At 40.1% G+C, this 24,187-nt stretch overlaps 2 protein-coding genes and 1 non-coding gene across 3 annotated transcripts; 1 reads left to right on the top strand and 2 right to left on the bottom strand.

Annotated features, from left to right (window-relative positions):
• Window positions 1–1,956: 1,956 nt before the first annotated feature.
• Window positions 1,957–2,059, bottom strand: LOC126720155 (U6 spliceosomal RNA). The gene has a single exon (XR_007653309.1). It is a non-coding gene; the product is annotated as a U6 spliceosomal RNA (small nuclear RNA).
• Window positions 2,060–11,919: 9,860 nt separating this feature from the next.
• LOC126719700 (uncharacterized) lies at window positions 11,920–12,810 on the bottom strand. The gene has a single exon (XM_050422229.1). It carries the CDS (start codon window positions 12,808–12,810, stop codon window positions 11,920–11,922), a length of 891 nt encoding a protein of 296 aa, XP_050278186.1.
• An 8,101-nt stretch (window positions 12,811–20,911) lies between these two features.
• Window positions 20,912–21,514, top strand: LOC126719699 (uncharacterized). Its single transcript, XM_050422228.1, has 2 exons — window positions 20,912–20,917; window positions 21,023–21,514. Exons 1-2 carry the CDS (start codon window positions 20,912–20,914, stop codon window positions 21,512–21,514), a joined length of 498 nt encoding a protein of 165 aa, XP_050278185.1.
• Window positions 21,515–24,187: the final 2,673 nt, after the last annotated feature.

Here is a 24,187-nt window from a genome sequence, read left to right as displayed (position 1 = left end):
ATAGTCAACATCATGAACCTTGACAAGAAAATCTACTTCAAAATTTTCATCAAACTAAACACATAGTATTGTGTAGCTGAACATTAATTTCATCTATCTATTCGCTTGTTCCTTTTCTATCCTTTAAAATTGTTGACAAAATTTACCCAATTGATTCCTCAGCTTTGTCGATGTTACTCTGCATCAGCATCTTAAAATGTTTGCACCACCATGGCCAGACAATCAATCGATTAAAGCAAATTCTTAAAGCAGGACTTATCCAAAAATATAAAAAAGAGAAGAAAATTCTTAAAGCGTAATAATCAAGACTAGCACTCATACCTAACAAATTTCTAGCCTATAGAGTTAGTTTAAAATATAAACTATAAACTTATATCTATGTCCAAATGGAGTTCACACACTAAAACCACTTGTACCACAAGTAGCACAAAATTCATCTAGAGCTTATAATGACTATCTAAGGCATAAAACACCATCAAACAAGAAATTCCAAATCAAATGTTTAGATAACGAACAAAGGTCTGTGAGGAAAGATCCCCTCCTATCTAAATCCTCCAATTCCCTCCAATTTTTAGTCAAATTTATGACACGTGGCATTTATTTGATCTCATGTGGTTTACATGTGATTTTTAAGATCATTGGATTTTTTAAATGCCACATTTCTCTCTTCTATCTAAAAATTAAAGGGAATTGTAGGATTTTGGATTGGAGGTGATCCTTTCACAAAGTGTTTAAATTACTTAGGTGGTCATTTAATACAAAAATTTGCAAATTCAATGGCAGGCAACCTGCTGGTGTGAACAGCAGATTTCAGGTGGGGCAGCATTTCGTTAAACTCCAATGAGTGATTCTACTAAATGAAGAGCCAAGTCAATGCAATCTCCACAGCATCAATGTTCTGTCATAGGGACGGCAAAATTCATACACTCCAAACACGTTCCTGAAGGCAGAGCTGTAACTGAGAGATCCTCTCAAATGCTACCTCTGGAATCCTGACCACCACTACCATAATGACTTGTATTTTGAAAATTTTCACGGTGTGGATCCAAGCTGAGGAACGACAACCATTTTGAATTTTACAATGATAAGCTATGTAAATGGCTGTAATCGCACATAACATTCATGGCAGACTCAAGTGTAACTCCAATCAATTTGGTTAGCTTCAATGAGAACCAAAGAACTGATCATACGTTTTATGGGCTGCTATTGATATTATCACCATATGCCCTTTCTCTGGACTAAGGCCAAAGGTGCAAATTGGAGTTTCTATTTGGGTCATGATTTGATTAAGCAAAGTATTTGAACAAAGTTTTGATTTGTAACACTGCATTTTTACCCCTATTTTAAATGAAAAGAATTGTGTGCTGTTGTACAATCAAACTTCATAAAAAGGAGATTATAGTTTCAAAATTATTGAAATTCACCTGATGAAGTTCTATTCTAGTCTAAGAGCAATTCACAGGTCCCACATGATGCTGATGGAGGTCCTAGCAGCAATCCCTGTGCAACTTCTTTGTGCTACAAACATCATTACAATAATCAAAAGAAGCTCTAACTCAACAAATGTAATTCAATGAAATTCTGGAATATATATTATTGTGCTAATATCCAAGCCAACCACAAAAAACTATTGCAAATCCAAAATTTGGAATGCCTCACAAGCTTCATCAGTTCAAAAAAATAATAAAAATAAAAAGCTTTAATATTAAAGTATGAAAACTATGAAAGACTATAAAATTTAAATTTTCCAAAAATATCAAACCCAATTTCAGAATATTAAAATCTGGATCAAATTTCAGAAGGGTTTCAATAATTCTACAAAAGAAACCCTACAAAATGACATAACGAGAATCCAAAAGAAGTGTGAGCTAAAAATTTCGGCTTACCAGAACGAAGAAGACAGTGGAAGCCATGGAAGAATCCACACATGGAGTTTGGGAAATTTTGGGGAACGAAAAAAATTTGGACCATTTCTCGATTTATGCGTGTCATCCTTGCGCAGGGGCCATGCTAATCTTCTCTGTATCGTTCCAATTTTATCGGATGTCCCCGAAGGGGCAAGCCTTGTATTCTCGCTCTTGCTTATAAACATAGATAGATTCTTGTAACTGAACGATGTGGGATTAGTTGGTTCTCAACCAGAAGGCCCAATTTAGTTGGCTTTTGGTTTTACACACGTGTTAGCGTGGCATTGTAGTAACTATTCTACGGTGCTAAGACTTTTTTCAAAAAACAAAATAAACGTTGGGTAATGTACTGTCTTTTTGTTGACTACTAGCTACTACTACAACAATTTCATTAAAAACACAAAACCAGCAAGTATATTATTTGGGGCGTTTTTAAGTTTTATATCGAATTATCAATAATCAAGGACACAAAGTTTATCACAATTTTTTCGGTAATTTATTAAAGTAATCTATTATGAGTGGTGAACAATTATTTTTATATTAACATATATATTTTTTTAAATTAATAAATTATGGTAAAAATTGTCCCTACACTTATTGTGTAGCACCATTTTTTTCACTTAATTAAAAAAACCATTCCTACCATCAAAGTTTTTTTTTTTTTTTTTTTTTTAATATATAGGAATAAAAGTTCATATGGGATTTAACCGACATCTTTTGTGATGTCTTATATATTTAATTTCATCCCCACCAACACTCCCCATGATTTATCTATCTCCCATGGATAAGAATACATAAAATTCATGATTACCATAGGGCAATATGAAAGTGCCTCAAAATTAATTTTGGAAGAGATCCAGATTAAGAAATTTCAAATAATTATTGGAGGTATAAAATTCGTTTCAAATGGGCTTACCAACCCAAAACTTAGGAGTTAGGCTTTTTGCCCTTCTAATCTATGATTTCTTCTTTTTATTTTCTTTTTTTCCAAACTGAAAAAATTTTATTGAACATAAAAACAAGGAAATTACAAAAGAATGATACGATAGAAACATTAAATACCACAGTTCTGCCTTAAAGCATCTACATCTACATTAATATAAAAGGCAAAGCAGTTGGGCTCAGAAACCCCTCAAAGCCCATACGTAGAGCCCACATGCCCAACTCGAAAGCTAGTGAGTAGGCTTCCCCTTGCAAACCCAGTTGAAAGTTGAAAACCAACCACGCCGATCCTTTCTCAGCTTCCCAATCTTCTCAACTATATTGATCTCCTGCAATGTAAACTTGGGTTGATAAAAAGTAAAAACCTCCATGGAAGCTTTGGAGTCACCTTCAAAAACGATGACCAGACATCATTCCTCCCTTGCTAGCTCAATGGCCCGTCTAATACCCTATTAACTTATGCTTGTTCGGTCCACATGGACACTTCTGAGTAAGAGTCCACATCGTAAATTTTGATGGGCAAAATATGGGCAAAAATGGCCCATTACCATCAATTTTCAAAATAATTTGCCCAGAAACACTGTTTCCAAACTATATAGGTATATACCACTTTTTTAGGTACTCGAGCTTGGCAAGCTCGAGTACCATGTTTTTTTAATCCATTGTCGCCCCATATTCAAGGAGCCCTATAGTGGCGTTTTTAAGATCTATAGTGACGTTTTAGGTCCCTATAGCGGCGTTTTCCTGCAAAAAATTTTTTGTAAGTCCCCATAACAGGTTCAAGGGGCCCTATAGTGGCGTTTTTAATCGCTATAGTGACGTTTTTGGGCCCTATAGCGGCGTTTTCCTGCAAAATTTTTTTATAAGTCCCCATAACAGGTTAAGGGGCCCTATAGTGGCGTTTTTTGGCCCGAAAACGTCACTATAGGGATTAAAAACGCCACTATAGGGCTCCTTGAATATGGGGCGATAGTGGATTAAAAAAACATGGTACTCGAGCTTGCCAAGCTCGAGTACCTAAAAAAGTGGTATATTGCTATATAGTTTGGAAACAGTGTTTCTGGGCAAATTATTTTGAAAATTGATGGTAATGGGCCATTTTTGCCCAAAATATGTGTAGAACACAAAGAAAGTTCACATTAATAGTTATCATTCTAATCGCATCTCGTTAGTTTTAACTAATGATGAGGCCGCAATATCACCAGTGAGCAACACAATCCACGCTCGCTCGAACTTAACAACATGCAAGAAGAAAGAAGTGATCTCGCCGTAGGCACCGGTGTGGTGTCGACCTAATACCCTCCGACGGTCAAGTTAGAATTGTTCTCAACTCTAGAGTGCTAGAGAGGGTAAATTATGTGTACCTTGATTTGCGAGGATATTGAAGCTTTTATAGTAGAAGAAAATCGGCTTCTCTTCCTTGGACTAGAAGTCTTTCCCTTATGGGACTCTTCCTCTAACAATCCCAAACGTGATGGACAAACATTTCCTTGTAGAGTGGGTTTTTCATTAAGGCGGATCTTCTAGAATTATCCTTGTGCGGACATTCTGATTTCCCTAGGATTCCCTCGGATTCCAAACGTGTACACCAAGTATTTCAAGTGATGCTAAGCCCTGGGCCCATGCTTAATATTGGCCCATGAGTTCGAATCCGTCAGGCCCAATGTTGCGCGATTTCTTACCCTTTCAGTTGCTCCCTTCACCCTATGGTCCGTCATGTTTTTAAGTGGTCGGATCATTAGGGTGACGGTTAAATATAATTGGGGATGACGATCAAGGATTGTTAATGATGACGGTTGAAAATTTTGACGTTTCCAGATTGAACATATTGACGGCTGAAGATTCATGAAGTTGACGGCCCCCCAAAGGGTACAATCTGTGGATGCGTGCTGATAGGTTGTCAACATTAATGAAGCATGCCACATGTCATTCTTGGATTGGATGGTGTATCGGATTGAAGCGTCGCTTCATCTTCCGTGCATCTCTCATATATATAGCGCACCTCTCTCCCTTCATTTCTAATATTTTCAGCAAGAAATTGTTGTCAAAGCGAAGTCGTCAGCCTTGTCAGAGCATTCCGTCGAGAATCTATACCCGTCGGTTACTTCAACTGTCAACTACTCTTTACCCAGTGTGGTAAGTACTCATTCTCATTTTTTTCAAGTTACATTTTGTATTTACATTTTTGTTAGACCTATACACCCGTCAAGAATTTTAGACCTGTCAGTCTTAGGTTTTATCGTCAATTGTAGGAAATGTCTAGTGCGTCAAGTAACCAGTCAGTGGTTCGTGACGGGACGGAATACGAAGAGGTATACCTGTCCGGTCATAAAGACCAAGAGAGTCCCAGCGAAGATAGGAGTCCGTCTGCCTCTTCTTCATCCTCAGCAAATGAGGATATGGAGATGGTTGAAGAAGAAGGTTCTTCTGATGACGACGAGGATCAAGCACTAGGATCCGTTGTTGGTGCTGATGGACTTAGGGAGTTCATCATGCTACCAGAGTGGACGGTGCATAGATTCAGATCCATCATCAAGGAGAGACACTTCAGCACTTTTAGGACCAACTTCCAAATTCCAGACAACATTTCCATCCGTCTACCATATGTGTCGGAGAAGTGTTACTACGAAGGCGTAGAAGGTGTCGGAGTGTACGAGCAGATGCTGAAGGCAGGACTTCGGTTTCCGCTAAGTACACTTCATAGAGAGCTCTTACATTATCTGGGACTGTCCGTCACCCAGATATCTCCAAACGCCTGGAGGGTCTTCATAGCAATGGAGATTCTCTATGGTGCAATGTCGGATGGACGTAGGAAATTGACGGTGCGTGAATTCCTTCATTGCTACCGTCTAGATGAGATTGATAGATCAAGGGGGATGTACAGTTTCGCTAGTAAAAGCCCTTTGTTGAAGGTCATCTTTGAGACTCCCGACTTAAATAGAGTCTGGAAGAGTCGTTACTTTTTAATAGAGGGTGACACATGGATGAACTGTCCAGGGGAGACGGAGTACATGCCTGTTAATACAACTTGGGGAGTGATACATCCTTCACGTATGCACCCGTCCGAATTTTGTAATCCTTTTCATACCGTCCATTATAATTTTTCTAACCGTCTATTTCTCTGCAGGTAAACGGCGCCCACAAGTTAGTCTTGAGGAATTTAGTTTCCTTGAAAAGATTTTCCAAAAGACCAAGTCGGAAGAAAGGACCTGGGCCAAGTTGGTGAACCCAAAAACAATACACTGGTACTGTGACGGTCCTGAGCCTACTCAAGAGGCCATTAGATACGATGAGAGGGTTCATAAACGTAAGCCTGTCAATGTTTACTTAACCAATTTATTTCATCTGCATGTAAATAACTTCATCCGTCATATTTTGCAGAGATGGACGACGCAAAGAGGAGGACATTGATCAAATCTCAAGCCGCAAAGAAAAAGGAATCCGGCGAGGTGGTTCCCAAGGGGACAGCTCTATCATCTAAGAGGATGCCGTCAACAAAATCTGACCGTTCGTTGAAACAACAAAAGGGCTCTCTTGAACCCATTGTGGGTTTGATGGCTGAGGGTGCAAAGACCGTCACCCCAACTAAGCACGGGACTGGAAAGGGTTTGATGAAGGCTCCGGCCACAAACCAAGAGAAGCCTCCTCCTCTCCTCCGTGATGACTCTAAGTTTGCTTTGGAGAACCTTTCGTCTATTATTACGACGGAAGACTACGAGGATCTGGGAAATCACTCGACGGAGGCGATGGGAGAGACAGGCCTCTTCGCTGTTGCTCAGGTAATTTATGACCGTCAACCCTAGTTTGTTTTCCGTCTTTGTTTAGCACAGATCATGATACGGGCTCTCTTTTTCTTTTAGTCCTTGGTCATGATGAAGGGCTTAATGGATCGGTGTCTCAACCGTGAGGCCACTTTGGACCGGGTGCGTGCAAAGGCTGAGCAGACGGAGGAAGAGCTTGGTCAACTTCACAAGTGGAAGTCCACTATGGAGAAGAAGCTGGACCTCTCAGAGCAAGCAAGGAAAGAGCTAGAGCAGAAGACGGATGAGGTGTTGACGGCCTTGGAGATGAAGGAAAAGGAAATCAAAGAATTGAAGGAAAGGGTCCGTCATGCCAAAGAAGTAGCCGTTCAGGAGTACCGTAATTCTGACTCTTTATTGAGTGAGCTGGCGGGCTCTTTTCTTCAAGGCTTTGATGACTCGCTCCGTTAGATTAAGAAGGTCTATCTTGATCTGGATGTGTCAATGATCAAAGTTGATGATCAAGGCCAGACTTCTGCTCTTCCCGTCACTTCTGAAAATACGGAGGACCTTTTTGGAGATGAAACAGTTCAGGGTGACGGGGAATCAGTCCTGCCAAAGAATGTTCCGGATGCTGACCCAAAAAATGCAGATTGTTGACTTTTTTGTAATGTTTTTGGTATTTGAGGACGGTTTGTCCCTCCTTTTGTGTATTAAACAATTATACTCTGTTGGTTTTATCCGTCACTGTCCACTCTAAATTTTATTTCTGCTTTATATTAGCCTTTATAGTTAATAATGATTTTTTTGAATGGAGCATAAACATCTGTCTATGCATATCTTTGTTGATGGTTGAGCATTTGTCCCCGTAAGGGTTCTCTTCTATCCGTCCTTTTTGGGAGTGACGTATAATCAGTCTTGTACTTTGGGGATTCGTCCACTTTGTGGACATAAACTCATTTTTTAGGGGGTCCATCTACTATGTGGACTTGTAAACTTTCTCACCCTTTGGGTGATTCGTCCATTTTGTGAACAAATTCATCTTTTGGGTGATCCGTCCACTATGTGGACTTTGTAGGTTAGTTCGCCATTTAGGTTATCCGTCCACCTTGTGGACAGTTATTTCTATCATCATGGTGATCCGTCCACTTTGTGGGCAGTTCTTTTACCATCATGGTGATCCGTCCACTTTGTGGCCGTAATTTTACCTTTAAATTGATCCGTCCATTCTGTGGACTTGTAAATAATTGCACCGTTTAGGTGATCCGTCCACTTTGTGGGCAGTTCTTTTATCATCATGGTGATCCATCCACTTTGTGGGCAGTTCTTTTACCATCATGGTGATTCGTCCACTTTGTGGCCATAATTTTACCTTTAAATTGATCCGTCCATTCTGTGGACTTGTAAATAATTGCACCGTTTAGGTGATCCGTCCACTTTGTGGGCAGTTCTTTTATCATCATGGTGATCTGTCCACTTTGTGGCAGTTATTTCACCGTTAAATTGATCTGTCCATTCTGTGGACTTGTAAATAATTGCACCGTTTAGGTGATCCGTCCACTTTGTGGGTAGTTCTTTTATCATCATGGTGATCCGTCCACTTTGTGGCAGTTATTTCACCGTTTTGGTGATCCGTCCGCTTGGTGGACAGTTGTAGCCTGTAGCATATCCATTCGTGATACATACCCATGTGGAAAATTAAGTCGTCTATGAATATTCTTCTTGAAAGAAAAATGCGTTTGAAGAAAAAGTACCTGTCCCCCTAGGCTTAAAAAGGCACAAAAAGATTGTAGCAAAAGTCAAAGAGAAACTAGTAAATTGTAGCTAATAGAATAAAATAAACTGGGAAATTTGGTTCCTCTCATATTCTTCTCTCTACAGGTAGTATTTCCGAAGATGCTCCGTGTTCCAGGGTGCTGTAGCTTTTGGCCATCCATTGTCTCGAGGTGGTAAGTGCCCTTCCTTTGCCATGACGTGATCCTGTAGGGTCCTTCCCAGTTGGGGCCGAGTTTTCCTTGTGAGGGGTCTCTAGCGGCACCCATTACTCTCCGTAGTACAAGGTCCCCGACCCGGAAGTCTTTATGCCTTACTTTGTTGTTGTAGTGTTTTGCCATGAGATTCTGATAGCGTGCCAGCCTCTGCTCTGCTGTCGCTCTGACTTCGTCCAGTAGATCGAGCTCAAGGCACATAGCCTCTTTGTTCACATCTTCGTCGTAGCTCTCCACTCGGTAACTCATGAGCCCTACTTCCGCGGGAATGACAGCTTCGGTTCCATATGCAAGTCGGAACGGCGTTTCTCCAGTGGGTGTTCTTGCTGTGGTCCGGTATGCCCATAGGACGCTAGGTAGTTCGTCTGACCAGATGCCCTTTGCCCCTTCAAGACGGGTCTTGATTATTTTGAGCAGGGACCGGTTCGTGACCTCAACTTGCTCGTTCGCCTGTGGGTGTGCGGGTGACGAGTAGTGATTCTTGATCCCTAGCTCTGTGCAGAAGTCTCTGAACGCGCTGTTGTCGAACTGCTTACCGTTGTCAGAGACCAGTACCCTGGGTATCCCGTACCTGCATACGATATTTCTCCAGACAAAACTTCGGATATTTTTCTCCGTGATGGTGGCTAAAGCTTCCGCCTCGACCCATTTGGTGAAGTAGTCTATGTCGACGACCAGGAATTTCAGCTGCCGGATTGCTGTCGGGAATGGGCCTATAATATCAAGTCCCCATTGTGCAAACGGCCAGGGTGTCGTCATAGGTGTCAGCTCTTCGGACGGCTGCCTGATGAAATTGCTGAACCTTTGGCATTTGTCGCAAGATTGGACATAGGCTTGCGCATCCTTCATCATTGTAGGCCAGTAGTATCCTGCTCGGATCAGTTTATGTACCAGTGATCGTGCACTTGAGTGGTTCCCGCAGATACCCTCGTGTACCTCTCTCATCACATAATTCGCCTCTTCTTTGCACAAACTCCTTAGGTACGGTCGAGAAAAGCCCCTTTTATATAAGGTGTCCTTTATCAGCATGAACCGTGATGCCTGGACCTTCAGCTTCCTTGCGGCGCCCTTCTTATCCGGTAAAACCCCGGCCTTTAGGTAGTTGATCAATGGCGTGGTCTAGTTATATTCAAAGTTCTCCACCTGCATATTTGTTCTGTCATCGATAAGTGAGGATATTTGGACGAACGATAATACCTATTCGGGAACCACCATGAATTCGGCTGATGCAGCTTTTGCTAACTGGTCAGCCCACTCGTTCTCTTCTCTTGGGATCTGAATGAATTCGACTTCGTGGCTGTTGATTCGGTACTTTACTTCTTCTAAATATCTCTTCATTCTATCGTTCTTGCACTCGTAGTCGCCATTGATCTGACTTGTTACAACTTGTGAATCGCAGTGGACAATTATGTTTTCCGCTCCCGTGGCCTTAGCAAGGTCTAGCCCCGCCACCAAGGCTTCATACTCTGCCTCGTTGTTGGTTGTTGGAAAATCCAGTCGGATCATGCATCGTATCGTGTCCCCTTACGGAGTTTGGATCACTACTCCGGCTCCTCCAGCTCGTCTGTTTGAGGATCCGTTTGTGTAGATATTCCACTGTTCCTTAACTTCTACCAACTGGTCCTCCCCGAGTGTGAACTCGGCGATGAAGTTAGCTACTGCCTGCCCTTTTATGGCCGTCCGCGGGCGGTACTGGATGTCGAATTCGCTTAGCTCTATTACCCACAAGGCCATTCTTCCTGCTGCTTCCGGGCTACTCATGACCTTCCTCAATGGCTTGTTTGTTAAGACAATGATTGTATGCGCCTGGAAGTATGGCTTAAGTCTCCGCGCAGCTATTACTAACGCGAAAGCCAACTTCTCTATCCGGGGGTACCTCTCTTCTGCTCCACAGAATGCGTGGCTGGTAAAGTAGACAGGTTTCTGTATCCCGTCCTCCTCCCTTACTAAAGCTGCGCTTACTGCGGCATGCGAGACTGCCAAATAAAGGTAGAGTTCTTCACCTTGCACGGAAGGACTGAGTAGTGGTGGGGACGAGAGATACGTCTTTAAGTCGTTGAAGGCCGTTTGGCATTCATCCGTCCACTCAAATGACTTTCTCAGAGTGCGGAAGAATGGTAAACACCTGTCCGTCGCTCTTGAGACGAACCTGTTCAGAGCTGCGATCTTTCCATTTAAACTTTAGACCTCCTTAACCTTCCTTGGTGGTTTCAACTCCATTATGGCCCGCACCTTTTCCGGGTTGACCTCTATTCCTCTCTAGGATACCATGAAACCCAAGAACTTTCCCGCCGTTACTACGAATGCACACTTGCTCGAATTCAGCTTCATGTTGAATGATCAAAGTGTATTGAATGTTTCTCGGAGGTCGTCTAGGTGATCTTTTTCGCGTACGCTTTTGACCAACATGTCGTCAACGTAAACCTGAACGTTCCTGCCTATCTGATGTACAAACATCTTGTTCATTAGCCTCTGGTATGTTGCTCCAGCATTTTTTAGTCCAAAAGGCATCACCTTGTAGCAGAATAATCCCTGGCCTGTGACGAACGAGGTCTTCTCCTAATCAGACTCGTCCATCCGGATCTGGTTGTAGCCAGAGAAAGTGTCCATGAAGCTTAGGAGCTGATGTCTTGCAGTCGAATCCACCAGGGTATCTATCCGTGGGAGCGGGTAGCTGTCTTTGGGGCAAGCTTTGTTGAGGTCTGTGAAGTCTACGCACATCCGCCAATTTCCATTGGCCTTTTTCACCATAACGACGTTCGCCAGCCAGTCGGGATAGTATACTTCCCGGATGAAACCTGCCTCCAATAACTTCCGAACTTCCTCAGCTATGGCCTTATCTCGCTCTTGGGCGAAGACTCGTTTCTTTTGCCGAACTGGAGGGAAGGAGGGCGACACATTCAACCTGTGGACCAAGACTGATGGGTCGATTCCCGGCATGTCTTCATGATTCCAGGCGAAGACGTCTTAGTTATTTCTTAGGAAAGTCGTGATCGTCTGTTGTACTGGCCAACTGGCTAATGTGCCGGTTTTAGTCGTCCGTTCAGGCCGTGCGTCGTCAAGTCTTACTTCTTCTAGCTCTTCAATCGGCTCTGCTAATGCTCGCTGCTTCCCGATACACATTGTCTGTTGCTGATCCTCCATCTCTAACATGGCGATATAGCATTCTCGTACTGCTACTTGGTTTCTCCGCAGTTCTCCTACCCCATATTCCGTCGGGAATTTGATCATTAGATGGTATGTCGAAGTTACCGCCTTCCAGGAATTGAGGGTGGGTCGCCCGAGGATGGCGTTGTAGGCGGACGAGCAGTTGACTACAAGAAACGTTATCTCCTTAGTAATCTACTGAGGATAGTCACCCGCCGTCACAACTAGCGTTATTACGCCCAAAGGGAACACCTTTGTGCCCCCAAATCCTACGAGTGGGGCGTTTGTTGGGGATAATCGTTCCCTGTCAATCCTCATCTGCTGGAATGCTGGATAGTACAGGATGTCTGCTGAGCTGCCGTTGTCGACGAGGACCCGGTGCATGTTATAATCCCCAATCTGCAGGCTGACTACTAGCGCGTCGTCATGAGGATGGTGAAGTCTCCGAGCGTCATCCTCTGAAAATTTTAAGACGGGGTTATCTATTCGCGACACCTTTGGTACGAATCCTATGAGTTGGACGCTATGGACCATCCGGTTGCATTTGCGGGCTTTCTTGGAAGATCCGGCTGCAGCTGTGCCCCCTACGATCATTCGTATGTCTCCTATGGGTGGTCTAGGGCACTCGTTCTCCCGTCGTGGGGCCTGTTCCTCCGACGTATCAGTTTTTTCCCTGCTGACAAACCTCTGTAGTTTCCCCTTCCTGATTAGGGCTTCAATCTGCTGCTTCAGGTCATAACAGTTAGCTGTGTCGTGCCCGTGGTCCCGGTGAAAGCGACAATACTTGTCTCTCGGTCTTTTGTTGGGGTCTCCCTTTAATTTTCCAGGGAAGGTCAATGCTCCTTCATCTTTGATTTGCATCAATACTTGATTGATCGGGGCGGCTAACGGGGTGAAATTAGTGAATCTTTCTGCGGGGGGTCTGGAGCGCTTTTCATCACGTTGATCCCTGGTTTTAATGACCTTTCGGCCCCTATCTTGTCTCGTGTCCTCCTGTCTTTCCCTCTTCTTAGGCCTTTCCTCGCGGGCTAGCAGCGCATCTTCTGCGTTCATGTACTTGGTAGCCCTATAGAGAACGTCCGTCATGGTTTTTGGGTCATTCTTGTATAAGGAAAACAAGAACTTACCCTTCCGTAGCCCGCTAGTGAACGCGGCTACGAGTATCTTATCGTCAGCTTCGTCAATCGAGAGGACTTCTTTGTTGAAACGAGTTATGTAGGCTCATAGCGTCTTGTCTTCTCGCTGCTTGATGTTCATTAGGCACGCGGTGGACTTTTTATATCGATGTCCACCTATGAAGTGTGAGGTGAACAGGGCGCTCAACTCCTTGAAAGTATTGATGGAGTTCGGCGTCAACCTACTGAACCAAACCCTCGCAGGCCCCTTCAGCGTGGTCGGGAACGCCCTACACATGATCTCATCTGGTACACCCTGAAGGTGCATCAAGGTCTTGAAGGTCTCTAAATGATCGAGTGGGTCCTTGACCCTGTCGTAACTTTTGATCTGAGGCATCTTGAACTTTGGTGGTAAGGGGAATGAGTTGACGGACGCGGTGAATGGTGAGTCGGTTCTGTTCACTAAATCGTCTAGATCAGAAGATATTCGCCCCTTGAGGGCGTTCATCATGACCTTCATTTGCTCCTTCATCGCCTGCATCTCTGCGATGATAGGTGGGGGGGCAAGATCCATGAGAGACGGAAGGCTCACGTTTTGCCGCTCCAGTCGGCTTGGGGCGTTGCTGCCCTCTGGGTTCTCCTGCTCCCTTTGCTCGGCACTGTTACCTTCTTGGTTTTGCTCCTAAGGGTTAGATCCCGCATCCCTTTGACGTAGCTGCTCCTCCAGATCATGATTCTGCTTTGTGAGTCGTTCTACTGCCGTCATGAGGGTTTGGACCTGCCTTTCTAATGCAGTAGATCTCGGTGGCTCGTCTTCTTGGGGGTTGTTGGTGGTAGCCATTGGGCGAGTGAGTACCATGCGACTCTTACGTCCGGGAGGCGATAATCTAGCTTAAATTCTTCGCTTCCCATAGACAGCGCCAACTGATGAGGCCGCAATATCACCAGTGAGCAACATAATCTACGCTCGCTCGAACTTAACAACCTGCAAGAAGAAAGAAGTGATCTTGCCATGGGCACCGGTGTGGTGTCGACCTAATACCCTCCGATGGTCAAGTTAGAATTGTTCTCAACTCTAGAGTGCTAGAGAGGGTAAATTATGCGTACCTTGATTTGCGAGGGTATTGAAGCTTTTATAGTAGAAGAAAGTCGGCTTCTCTTCCTTGGACTAGAAGTCTTTTCCTTATGGGACTCTTCCTCTAACAATCCCAAACGTGATGGACAAACATTTCCTTGTAGAGTGGGTTTTTCATTAAGGCGGATCTTCTAGAATTATCCTTGTGCGGACATTCTGATTTCCCTAGGATTCCCACGGATTCCAAACGTGTACACCAAGTATTTCAAGTGATGCTAAGCCCTGGGCCCATGCTTAATATTGGCCCATGAGTTCGAATCTGTCAGGCCCAATGTTGCGCGATTTCTTACCCCTTCAACTAACAACTGCAACTGGATACTAGTAAATTATATCATTCCACTGCTTTACATTAAAGAAACAATGCAATCAAAAGTCAAAACATATTCCTTCAACTTCACAAGTCAATTCTATCTGCAAATAAGAGAAGTTTAATACAAATCACAGATTTTCCTTCAAGTATCTATTTGAGAATCCAGAACTTCGAATCTTCTCCCTCAAATATGGCTGCAAAAATCATCATTTCATTCTTGCTCCAAAAGTAAAACAATAGCTATATAAGACAATATCGTAAATAGGAATATTTATGACATATAGAAGTGCAGTAAGATATAAAAGAAGTAGTGCAAAACTTAGGTATAATACCTTAGATTCTCTACTTAATATTTTGACATTTGTCCAATTTAATATACCAAGTAAACGGCATTAAAACTAAAATTTCTTTTATTTTTATTTCCTTCTTCCTTCTTTTTCTTGTACTACAAACGACTTCTCTTCCAAACCCTTCTCTTCCAAACCACCCATGACCCTTCTCTTCCAAACCAAAACCCAAAAAAAGAAAAAAAAAGAAAAAGAATATCTCATCTCTCTCTCTCTCTCTCTCTCTCTCTCTCTCTCTCTCTCTCTCTCTCCCTCTCTCTCGATGTGTGTATATGTATGTGTATCTGTTTCCTTTCTTCTTTTTCTGATCTATGATTCTCTCTCTCTCTCTCTCTCTCTCTCTCTCTCTTGGTGTGTGTATGTATGTAGGTGTTTCTGTTTCCTTTCTTCTTTTCTGATCTATGAAACTTTCTTCTTTTCTAATCTATGATTCTCTCTCTCTCTCTCTCTCTTGGTGTGCGTGTATGTATGTGTATTTGTTTCCTTTCTTCTTTTCTGATCTATGATTCTTTCTCTCTCTCTCTCTCTCTCTCTCTCTCTCTCGCTCGCTCTCTCTCTCTCTCTCTCTCTCTCTCTCTCTCTCTCTCTCTCTCTCTCTCTCTCTCTCTCTCTCTCTCTCTCTCTCTCTCTCTCTCTCTCTCGGTGTGTGTGTATGTATGTGTACCTGTTTCCTTGGAGAAAATGGGCAAATGCCCCTTTCAAAAAAAAAAATCCAGCATTTTGCCCTCTTTCCCAAACTAATTAGGGAAATGCTCTTCTTTTGAAACTCGATTATCCTAAAATCAAGTTATTAAAAAAAAAAAAATTCAGGAACCCTATAGTGGCGTTTTAAGGAGCCTATAGTGCCGTTTTAAGGATCTATAATGACGTTTTATAACTCGATCTCCATGAAGTAGAGTTACCTGCAATTTTTTTTTTTTTTTTTTTTTACCTATAACTCGACTTCATGGAGATCAAGTTACAAAACGCCACTATAAATCCTTAAAACGGCACTATAGGCTCCTTAAAAACGCCACTATGGGCTTAACTCGATTTTGAGAAAATCGAGTTTCTAAAGAGGGACATTTCCTTAATTAGTTTGAGAAAGAGAGCAAAATGCTGGATTGTTTTTTTAAAAAGGGCAAAGGCCAAATTTTTCCCTATTTCCTTTCTTCTTTTTTGATCTATGATTCTTTCTCTCTCTCTCTCTCTCTCTCTCTCTCTCTAGACAAAATAATGAAAGAGGCTGTGACGATGGCTTTGTTGATGTTAAGAGTGTGGAAGTTTCGGGTATAGCTGAAAAGGGTCTGTTTTTTGGTTTGAAACCTAGTAGATCTGGCTTTTATTTTTTGATAATTCCTGTTTGGTTACTGAGAAAATGAGGGAGAAAGGTCCTTTTTTGGTTTGAAACCTAGTAGAAAATGAGGCAACTGGAGATTTGAAGTTGTGGGTTCTCTTGCAATTGTAGTACAGGAAAAAAGGAAGAAGGAAAAAAGAAAAAAAGAAAGAATTTTAAGTTTTAACGCCTTTTGTTTGGGTTATTAAATTAGACAGATGTCAAAATTTTAAATAGGGAATCTAAGATACTGTATCTAAGTTTTGCCCAAAGAAGTAAGAGTCAGGACTCAGGAGGATAGGAAGACTCAGGAGGACAGGAATATAGAAGTGCAATTATGAATATAGTAATGGAACGTACTAAAAACAAAATAGCAAATAGAAATAATATGACAATGGAAATAATACTTCGGTGACATAAAATGGGTTCACCAAAAAAAGATAGTACATAAAATGGAATAATAGTACAAGGGTACTATATATGAAAACAATAAATAAATAAATAAATAAATATATATATATATATATATATATATATATAGTAATACGGATGATATAGCAATATAGATACATCAATGGAAAGATAGTTTAAGCAGAAGACATAACAAAATGTGGATATTTAAAAATTGAAAGCTCGATAGTGTAAAATACTATAATTTGTTTAGACCCTCAATTTTAAACTTACAGCTAAATTACTTTTACTTTACTTACCTAAGTGCAGAATAAGAGTAAATAAAACATTATAAACTGAAACTACACTGTAGTGCGTAATCAAATACAATAAACAATAAATGTAAAGCACAAAGAGTAAAGGAAGAGAGATACTGTAAACACAAAATTTTCCAATTGTAGAAAATCAAACAATTGAAAAGAAATATGGTTTGCAAATATAAATTTGTATTGATGAATAATGAGTACAATCTCTATTTCAATTCTTTTACAGAAGAATACCCTCTGATTCTATTTTCTTTGAACTTTACTCGAACAAGAGATCCTTTTAACTTTGGTTGGAAGATGGATTGAATGATTTTCACAACAAATCTCTAGCTTTGAGCTTATTAGAGATTTATTGTTCTTCAAGTCTTCAAATGTGAAAGCTCTTAGGTTGAAGTTCTTCAAGGCTTTAGAGGCTTGATCCGTTAAGCTTCAAAGATTTGGGTTTGTTGAGGTTTATGGAGGCTTTTTAGCTTAATTCCAATAGAACTTCAAAGAACTCGAACAAGAGATCTTCTTGACTTTGGTTGGAAGATGGATTGAACGATCATCACAACGAATTTCTAGCCTTGAGCTTGTTAGAGATTTGTTATCCTTTAAGTTCTTCAAGCCCTTTCAATGTTCTTCAAGATCTTCAAAGACGCTTCAAGTTCTTCAAAGATTCTTGAGACAGAATATCTAACTTGGGCCTCCTGAAAACTTGGTGTTGAAAATGAGAGGGGATGTCCTTTATTTATAGTGATTTTAAAGGATAAGTTCCACTTTGAATTGATATGCTTAAAAGTATGTAGTAGACTTTTGACGGGCCCAAATTCTTCTTAGAGATAATTATCTCTATTTATGTATATCATATTTTGATAAAGATAATAATCAACAAAGATAAATAATTATCTCTATTTAATTTATTTTAATAAAGATAATTATCTATCAATTTTGAATAGAAAATTTATCTTTATTTTATTTATTTATTTTAATAAAGATAATTATAAATTTTGAATAGAAAATTTATCTTTATCTTGTAGGCCAAATGACATGTGACAAATTTTGATATGCCAATATGATGTCAATTTGGATGACACATGTCATCATTTAATTTAATTAATTTAATGATATTAATTTAGAATTTGCCACTAACTTTTGATGTGACATTTTATAATTGGCTTAAAAAATAATTTTGCCTCTTGTGAGAGTGCTTTTTTCTTTAGTACACAGGCCCAAGGATTCTGGGCCAAATGATTATAGTTTGGTGGACTGGGCTTTGATTCACTACAGCTAAAGGGCTATTTAAAAATCAAGTGGTGCACATGATATAATTCCTACAATACACATAAACTAGCAAACGAGGATATTTGTATTGAACAACAATCAAAACAGCAAAAGTAATGCAAAGCAGTCAGTAAATGTACAAAGTAATGGTTAGGGATCCTCAAATTAATAAGAAATACTTCATTGAATTTTCTTTATTATGATTACAGTGTGCTCACTAAGACGTGATACAAAGTTCAAGTAAGCTCAAAAATTATAGACTTAGATGGCTATTCAAGCCTCTAAGACTTTCAAAGTTTGAATTTTTTTGAATCCGAGTATGTGCTATAGTGGCTATTTCTAGGATACCGGGAGATGGTTTACTAATTTCTCTGAGTTTTTCTTGATAGAGCTTTCTCAAATGATTCTTGTTTGATTTTTGTTGCCTTCTTCATGATCCTTCCCCCCTTTTTATAGTGTTATTTTTAGGGTCCCGGGGAACTATTGATTCCCCTATTTTGCCCCCTGGGTACCAGAGCCCGTTTTGTGCCCATCACCCAAAAGGTTGGGTTTTCCTTGTTTCTCATTTTTTTTCTTCCTTTGGGTGCTGTTTCCTCAAAAGCCCATGGCTGACTATCTATTTCGGAGTGTACTGGTTTCTGATGTCACGTTCCTCATGGTTCAACTTTTGGCCGTTCTTCCTCTTTATCTTTTTTCTCAAATGGGCGGAATCCCACTCTGTCGGTTCGAAAGTCCTTTGCTGCTACTCCCCTTTTTATAGCCCTTCATTCTGGTTCCTCGAGGTACCGTCCACTTGCGTTGTGAGAGGTCACTCTAGGTTCTCTTCTTTTTCTTTGTTGGATCTTTGGTACCTGAGAAGGACGTATCTATTCTCTGTTTCTTGTGTTCTTTTAGCTTTTTTTGACCTGTCTTAATCCTCTCTTGACTGTGCTACACACCTCGGGGATCCCGAGCCTTTGGCAACCTATAGGGATCCCGACTCAGCTTTCTTTTTATGCTGGTAATTTTCCAATCTTCTGATCTGGGCTTCTTTTCTTTTTCTTCTTTCTTTTCTCATAGGCTTCCGGGCTTGTCTTTTTTTTTTTTTTTTTTTTTTTTTTTTTTTTTTATGGTTTTTGGGCTTCAAGCCTTTTGGGCTTACCACCTCTTTTCATTTATCTATGGCCCTTTGTGTTTATTTCTTTGGGCCTAGGTGCTGTGATTTTTTAGACCTCAACACCTCTTATAAATGTCCCCTCAGGACTTGGTCATATTTACAATTTTGAATGTGGAAAGTGATCAAGTCTCGACAACTTCATGCTTTGATGCAATTAGTTTTAGCACCTTTCATTTATTTAGAAACTTGCAAGCAGGCATTTCTCCAAGAGCTTGAACATGTGCAGGAGTCTACCACTATGAGAAGAGCTTTGCTCCTAATCAATTTGTCTTGCGAAGATAACTTTAAGAAGGAAATTTGTTTCCTAGTCAAGGTAGTAACCTTATAAGGACTGAAATTCTATCCTTTGCAGTGATGATCCTTCATGCCTTCCATCAGACACTAGAATCGTCCTTCATTTTGACTTCTTTTCCTAGCCAAATTAGTCTTCGACTAGATAAATTTGTTTTCTAGTCAAAGTGGTCTTAGTTAGACTCCTAGTAGGAATTAAACAAATAACCTGAGACTGCTTGATATCGATAATCAACGTCCCAACCATATAAGGACTGAAACTCTATCCTTTGGATAAGTCCCAACTTGCTTGTTTAATTGCAATGATGATTCTTCGTACCTTCCATCAGATACCAGAATTCTCCTTCATTTTGACTTTTTTTCCTAGCCAAAATTGGTCTTTGACTAGATAAATACTTCCAATAACCATCAAACCTTTCTATACCAATATGACTCCACGTGAATATCAACAATGGACATTGGATAGTATTCTTTTGGATAACCTCAATCTGAGTAGGACTTTTGTTGGACTTCCTTTCAAATCAAACTAGCACTGAATAAGTATTAAACTCTCATCTTTTGAAGAGTCCCACTTAAACTCGAAATAACAGTAGGCAAAACTTGTTGAGCTATTTAGTACTCCTGAAGCTTTATCCTTATCGCAACTCAAGACTTCTTCTCCAATTTAACTTCTTCCTTCATACACCTATATAAAGATATCCCTTTCCATCTTTTTCTCGTTGATGATCAGGAACATGCCTTCTTTTTTTTATTCATTCATTTTTCTTTAGCCGCTTCTTCTAGGGCTCTGGTCATAATAACCTCTTTGCTTTGCTATAGCTTAACGACGTTGTTCTGCCATTAAATCTTTCATTCTTTTATTTGCTTGATCTTTAATCATGACACTGACTTCTTTTATTCTTTAGAAGAGCAAAGAACTGGTGGCATCTTATTCTTGAGTTGGAGCAAGATTTTATAAATACTATCCAGGTGTTGTTCATTGATTTTTTTTTTTTTTTTTTTCTATTCTTTTTTTGTCACTGCTACCTTTTCTTCTTTGATTTATACATGCTATTTGAGGATTGAAGCCTTTTTTTTTTTTTTTTTTTTTTTTTTTTCTTGTGATATTTATATGTCCATCATTCCATGCGTGCATGTCTTCTATTTTTATCTTTTATGAGACCATGGATCCATTCACATGAATATTTCTAGGCGAATCATGTGTTATCTCATTTTTTGTCACAATATCCAACAAGTAGAATTAATGAAACTTGTTTTATGAAGCTGTTCTCTTTTTGAACATCAATTTGAAACTCTTACTTTTATGTGTAACATGACTTGATTTTCTTGATAATTATTCTTTTGACTATCTTACGTAGCATTTGGTCATTCGAAGATCACTGTCCTTGAAGATTTTTGCAATAAGTTTCACAAGTTAGGCTTTAGAAGATTTCACAAGTTAGGCTTCAAAAGATTTCAACTTCACAATTCCATCAAGCTTCTTGAAATTTCAATTACACAAATCTATCGAGCTTCACAAGGAGGCTATTGTGCAACTCCATGGAGGTAAATTCTAGATCAAAGCTTTTCACTTGTGAATATTTTTTTTTTTTGGTATTGTTCCACTTCTGTTTAGGATAGGTAATCTGATGACTTAGTGGCACTACAAAGAACTTGCAAGAGTTTATTTTGTTCCTCAAGCCAAGTAGCTACCAATACATCGATCTCAAAGACAATCTTGAAGACAAAGATTGCATTGGAGATGAAGACAATCTTGAAGACGAAGACAATTTTGAGGATGGAGACAATCTTGAAGATGAAGACTGCTTTGAGGATGAAGACTACCTTGAAAACAATCTTGAAGACGCAATCTATCTTGGATACAAAGACTTCCTTGAAGACAAAGACTATCTTGAGGATAGAGACAACCTTGAATATGAAGATTGCTTTAAGGATGAAGACTACCTTGAAGACAATCTTGAAGACGAAGTCTATCTTGGATACGAAGACTTCTGTGAAGACGAAGACTATCTTAAGGATGAAGACAATCTTGAAGACAAAGATTGCATTAGAGATGAAGACAATCTTGAAGACAAAGGTTTCCTTAAAGATGAAGACATCCTTGAATATGAAGACAATCTTGAAGATGAAAACAATCTTTGAAGACGAAGACAATCTTGAAGATGAAAACAATCTTTGAAGACGAAGACAATCTGGAAGATGAAACAATCTTTGAAGACAAAGGCAATCTTGAAGATATAGACATCCTTGAAGATGAAGATTGCCTTGAAGATGAAGACTTCCTTGAAGATGAAGATTTTTTTTGGAAGATCTTGAAGATGAAGACAATCTTGAAGACGAAGACTGCCTTGAAGACACCTTGAAGACAAAGACAATCTTGAGGATGAAGACAATCATGAAGATGAAGACGAAGATTGCCTTGAAGACACCTTGAAGAAAACGAAATCTTGAAGATGAAGACTTCCTTGAGGATGAAGACTATCTTGAGGACGAAGTCTATCTTGGATACGAAGACTTCCTTGAAGACGAAAACTATCTTAAGGATGAAGACAATCTTGAAGATGAAGACATCTTTGAAGACGAAGACAATCTTGAAGATGAAAACAATTTTTTAAGATGAAGACAACCTTGAAGATGTAGACATCCTTGAAGATGAAGACTGCCTTGAAGATGAAGATTTTTTTTGGAAGATCTTGAAGATGAAGACAATCTTGAAGAAGAAGACTGCCTTGAAGACACCTTGAAGACAAAGACAATCTTGGAGATGAAGACAATCTTGAGGAAGAAGACAATCATTAAGATGAAGACAATCTTGAGGATGAAGACTATCTTGAAGATGAAGATTGCCTTGAAGATGAAGAAGACCTTGAAGACAAAGATTGCCTTGAAGATGAAGAAGACCTTGAAGACGAAGATTGCCTTGAAGACGAAGACAATCTTGAAGATGAAGACAATCTTGAGGATGAAGATAATCATGAAGATGAAGAAAATATTGAGGATGAAAACTATCTTGAAGATGAAGATTGCCTCGAAGATGAAGACAATCTTGAAGACGAAGACTATCTTGAAGATGAAAAGGACCTTGAAGATGGAGTTTGTTCATGCAAGGATGTGCATTGGCATCTTTGCAATGGATCAACTGTCGATGCAACAATCTAAGGATGTACTTTGGCCTCTTTGTAATGGATGAGCATTGGCTTCTTGCTATGATACCTTTTAAAGGTATAAAATGATGAGTACCAGACTTTAGAGATACAAGGTGACATCGCTCAAAGTTTAAATATACGAGAAGATGACACCAACACTTCGAGGATTTGAGGTGATCCAACTCAGCAGAGACTTTAGAGATGCAAAGAGATGCCACCAAGTTTTTGAAGATGCAAGGAGATACATACCACCAACACTATAAACGTGAAAGGTGGAACTACTTAGACTTGAGAGAGACAACACGTTTTAAAGATGCCAAGTCTCGCAATGATATTTTTTGCTTTCATGGTAACTATGCATTCCTTTGGTAGCAATGTTTTACAGTGATGCTTGCCTTCATATGGTAGCATTGTCTTCTGTAACAACTTTCTCATAGTGAAGTTTGCCCAAAACTCTGATTGCACTTAGTATGACATACCAAGTTGCCTGTGTAGCACTTGAGAGACATCGAGTCATCATGTGGTTCAAGAAAGTTTTTTTTTTTTTTTTTTTTTTGTGGACATGTGACTAAATTTAGTATAGAATACCAAGTTGCCCACGTACCCTTTGAGGGGGATCAAGTCATTATGTAGTTCAAGGAATTTTTTTTTTTTTTTTTTTTGGTGACCACTTTCAAGAGTAACGGGAAAACATCATGTACCCTTTAAGTGTTGATAACACTTAAGGCATTGTTGTGCCTCCAGCCTTTTTTCATCCAAAACTTCTAATTCTTCAAGTCTTAGACAAACATTTTCTTCATTAGAAAGGTCTTCTTGAATGGAAATCCTTAATAAAGGAATTTAGCGTTCAAGTGGTAGAACAACTTTTACCCCATAAACAAGAGAATAGGGCGTGGCTTGGGTAGGTGTTTGATATGTTGTACGATACGCCCACAAAGCTTTCTCAACTCTTTCATGCTAATCTCTTTTCAACTTCCCTACAACTTTCTTGAGCAAATTGCGCAGAGTTTTGTTAAAGGCTTCTATGAGACCGTTGGCTGGAGCATTATACATGGAGGAATTATGCTGCTTAAAACCGAAGTCATTGCAATTAAAACCAAATTCATTGCAAAGCTTGTCCATCGACTTGTTGTATAATTCCTTCTCATTATCAGTGATGATATAACGGGGTACACCATACCTAAAGATGATGTTTCTTTTGATGAAGTTTACAACAGTTTCTTTCTTCACTTCATGAAACACAATAGCTTCAGCCCACTTGGAGAAATACTCTGTTGCAACCAGGATATATGAATTTCCATCCAAGGATTTTGGTGTTAGTGGCCCAATCCATATCTAATCCCCAAGCATCAAATGACCATGAAGCTACAATAGGGTGTAGGGGTTTTGGGGGTTAATGAATGAAGTTTGCATGGAATCGACATGCTGAGCATCTTTTTGCATACTCCATACAATCCTTGACCATAGTGGGCCAATAATAACCCATTCGCTTAATTTGAAAATGAAGTTTGGGGCCAGATTGGAGAGCACCACAAATCCCTGAATGAGCTTCTTTAAGTGCCTTGACAACTTCCTCATCATCCAAGCAACAAAGGAAAAGGCCATCAAGTCTTTGAAGATGCAAGAAGGTACCACCAGGTCTTTGAAGAATAAGGGGATACCACCAAGA

Source organism: Quercus robur, chromosome 3 (assembly GCF_932294415.1).
Source record: "Quercus robur chromosome 3, dhQueRobu3.1, whole genome shotgun sequence".
NCBI classification, from domain to species: domain Eukaryota; kingdom Viridiplantae; phylum Streptophyta; class Magnoliopsida; order Fagales; family Fagaceae; genus Quercus; species Quercus robur.
The sequence above is the reverse complement of the archived record's forward strand: the minus strand, read 5'-3'. Positions and strand labels throughout refer to the sequence as shown.

Excerpts from the sequence above, each read along its gene's own strand:
- LOC126719700 (XM_050422229.1), bottom strand. The coding sequence starts at position 12,810 with ATGACGGACGTTCTCTATAGGGCTACCAAGTACATGAACGCAGAAGAT.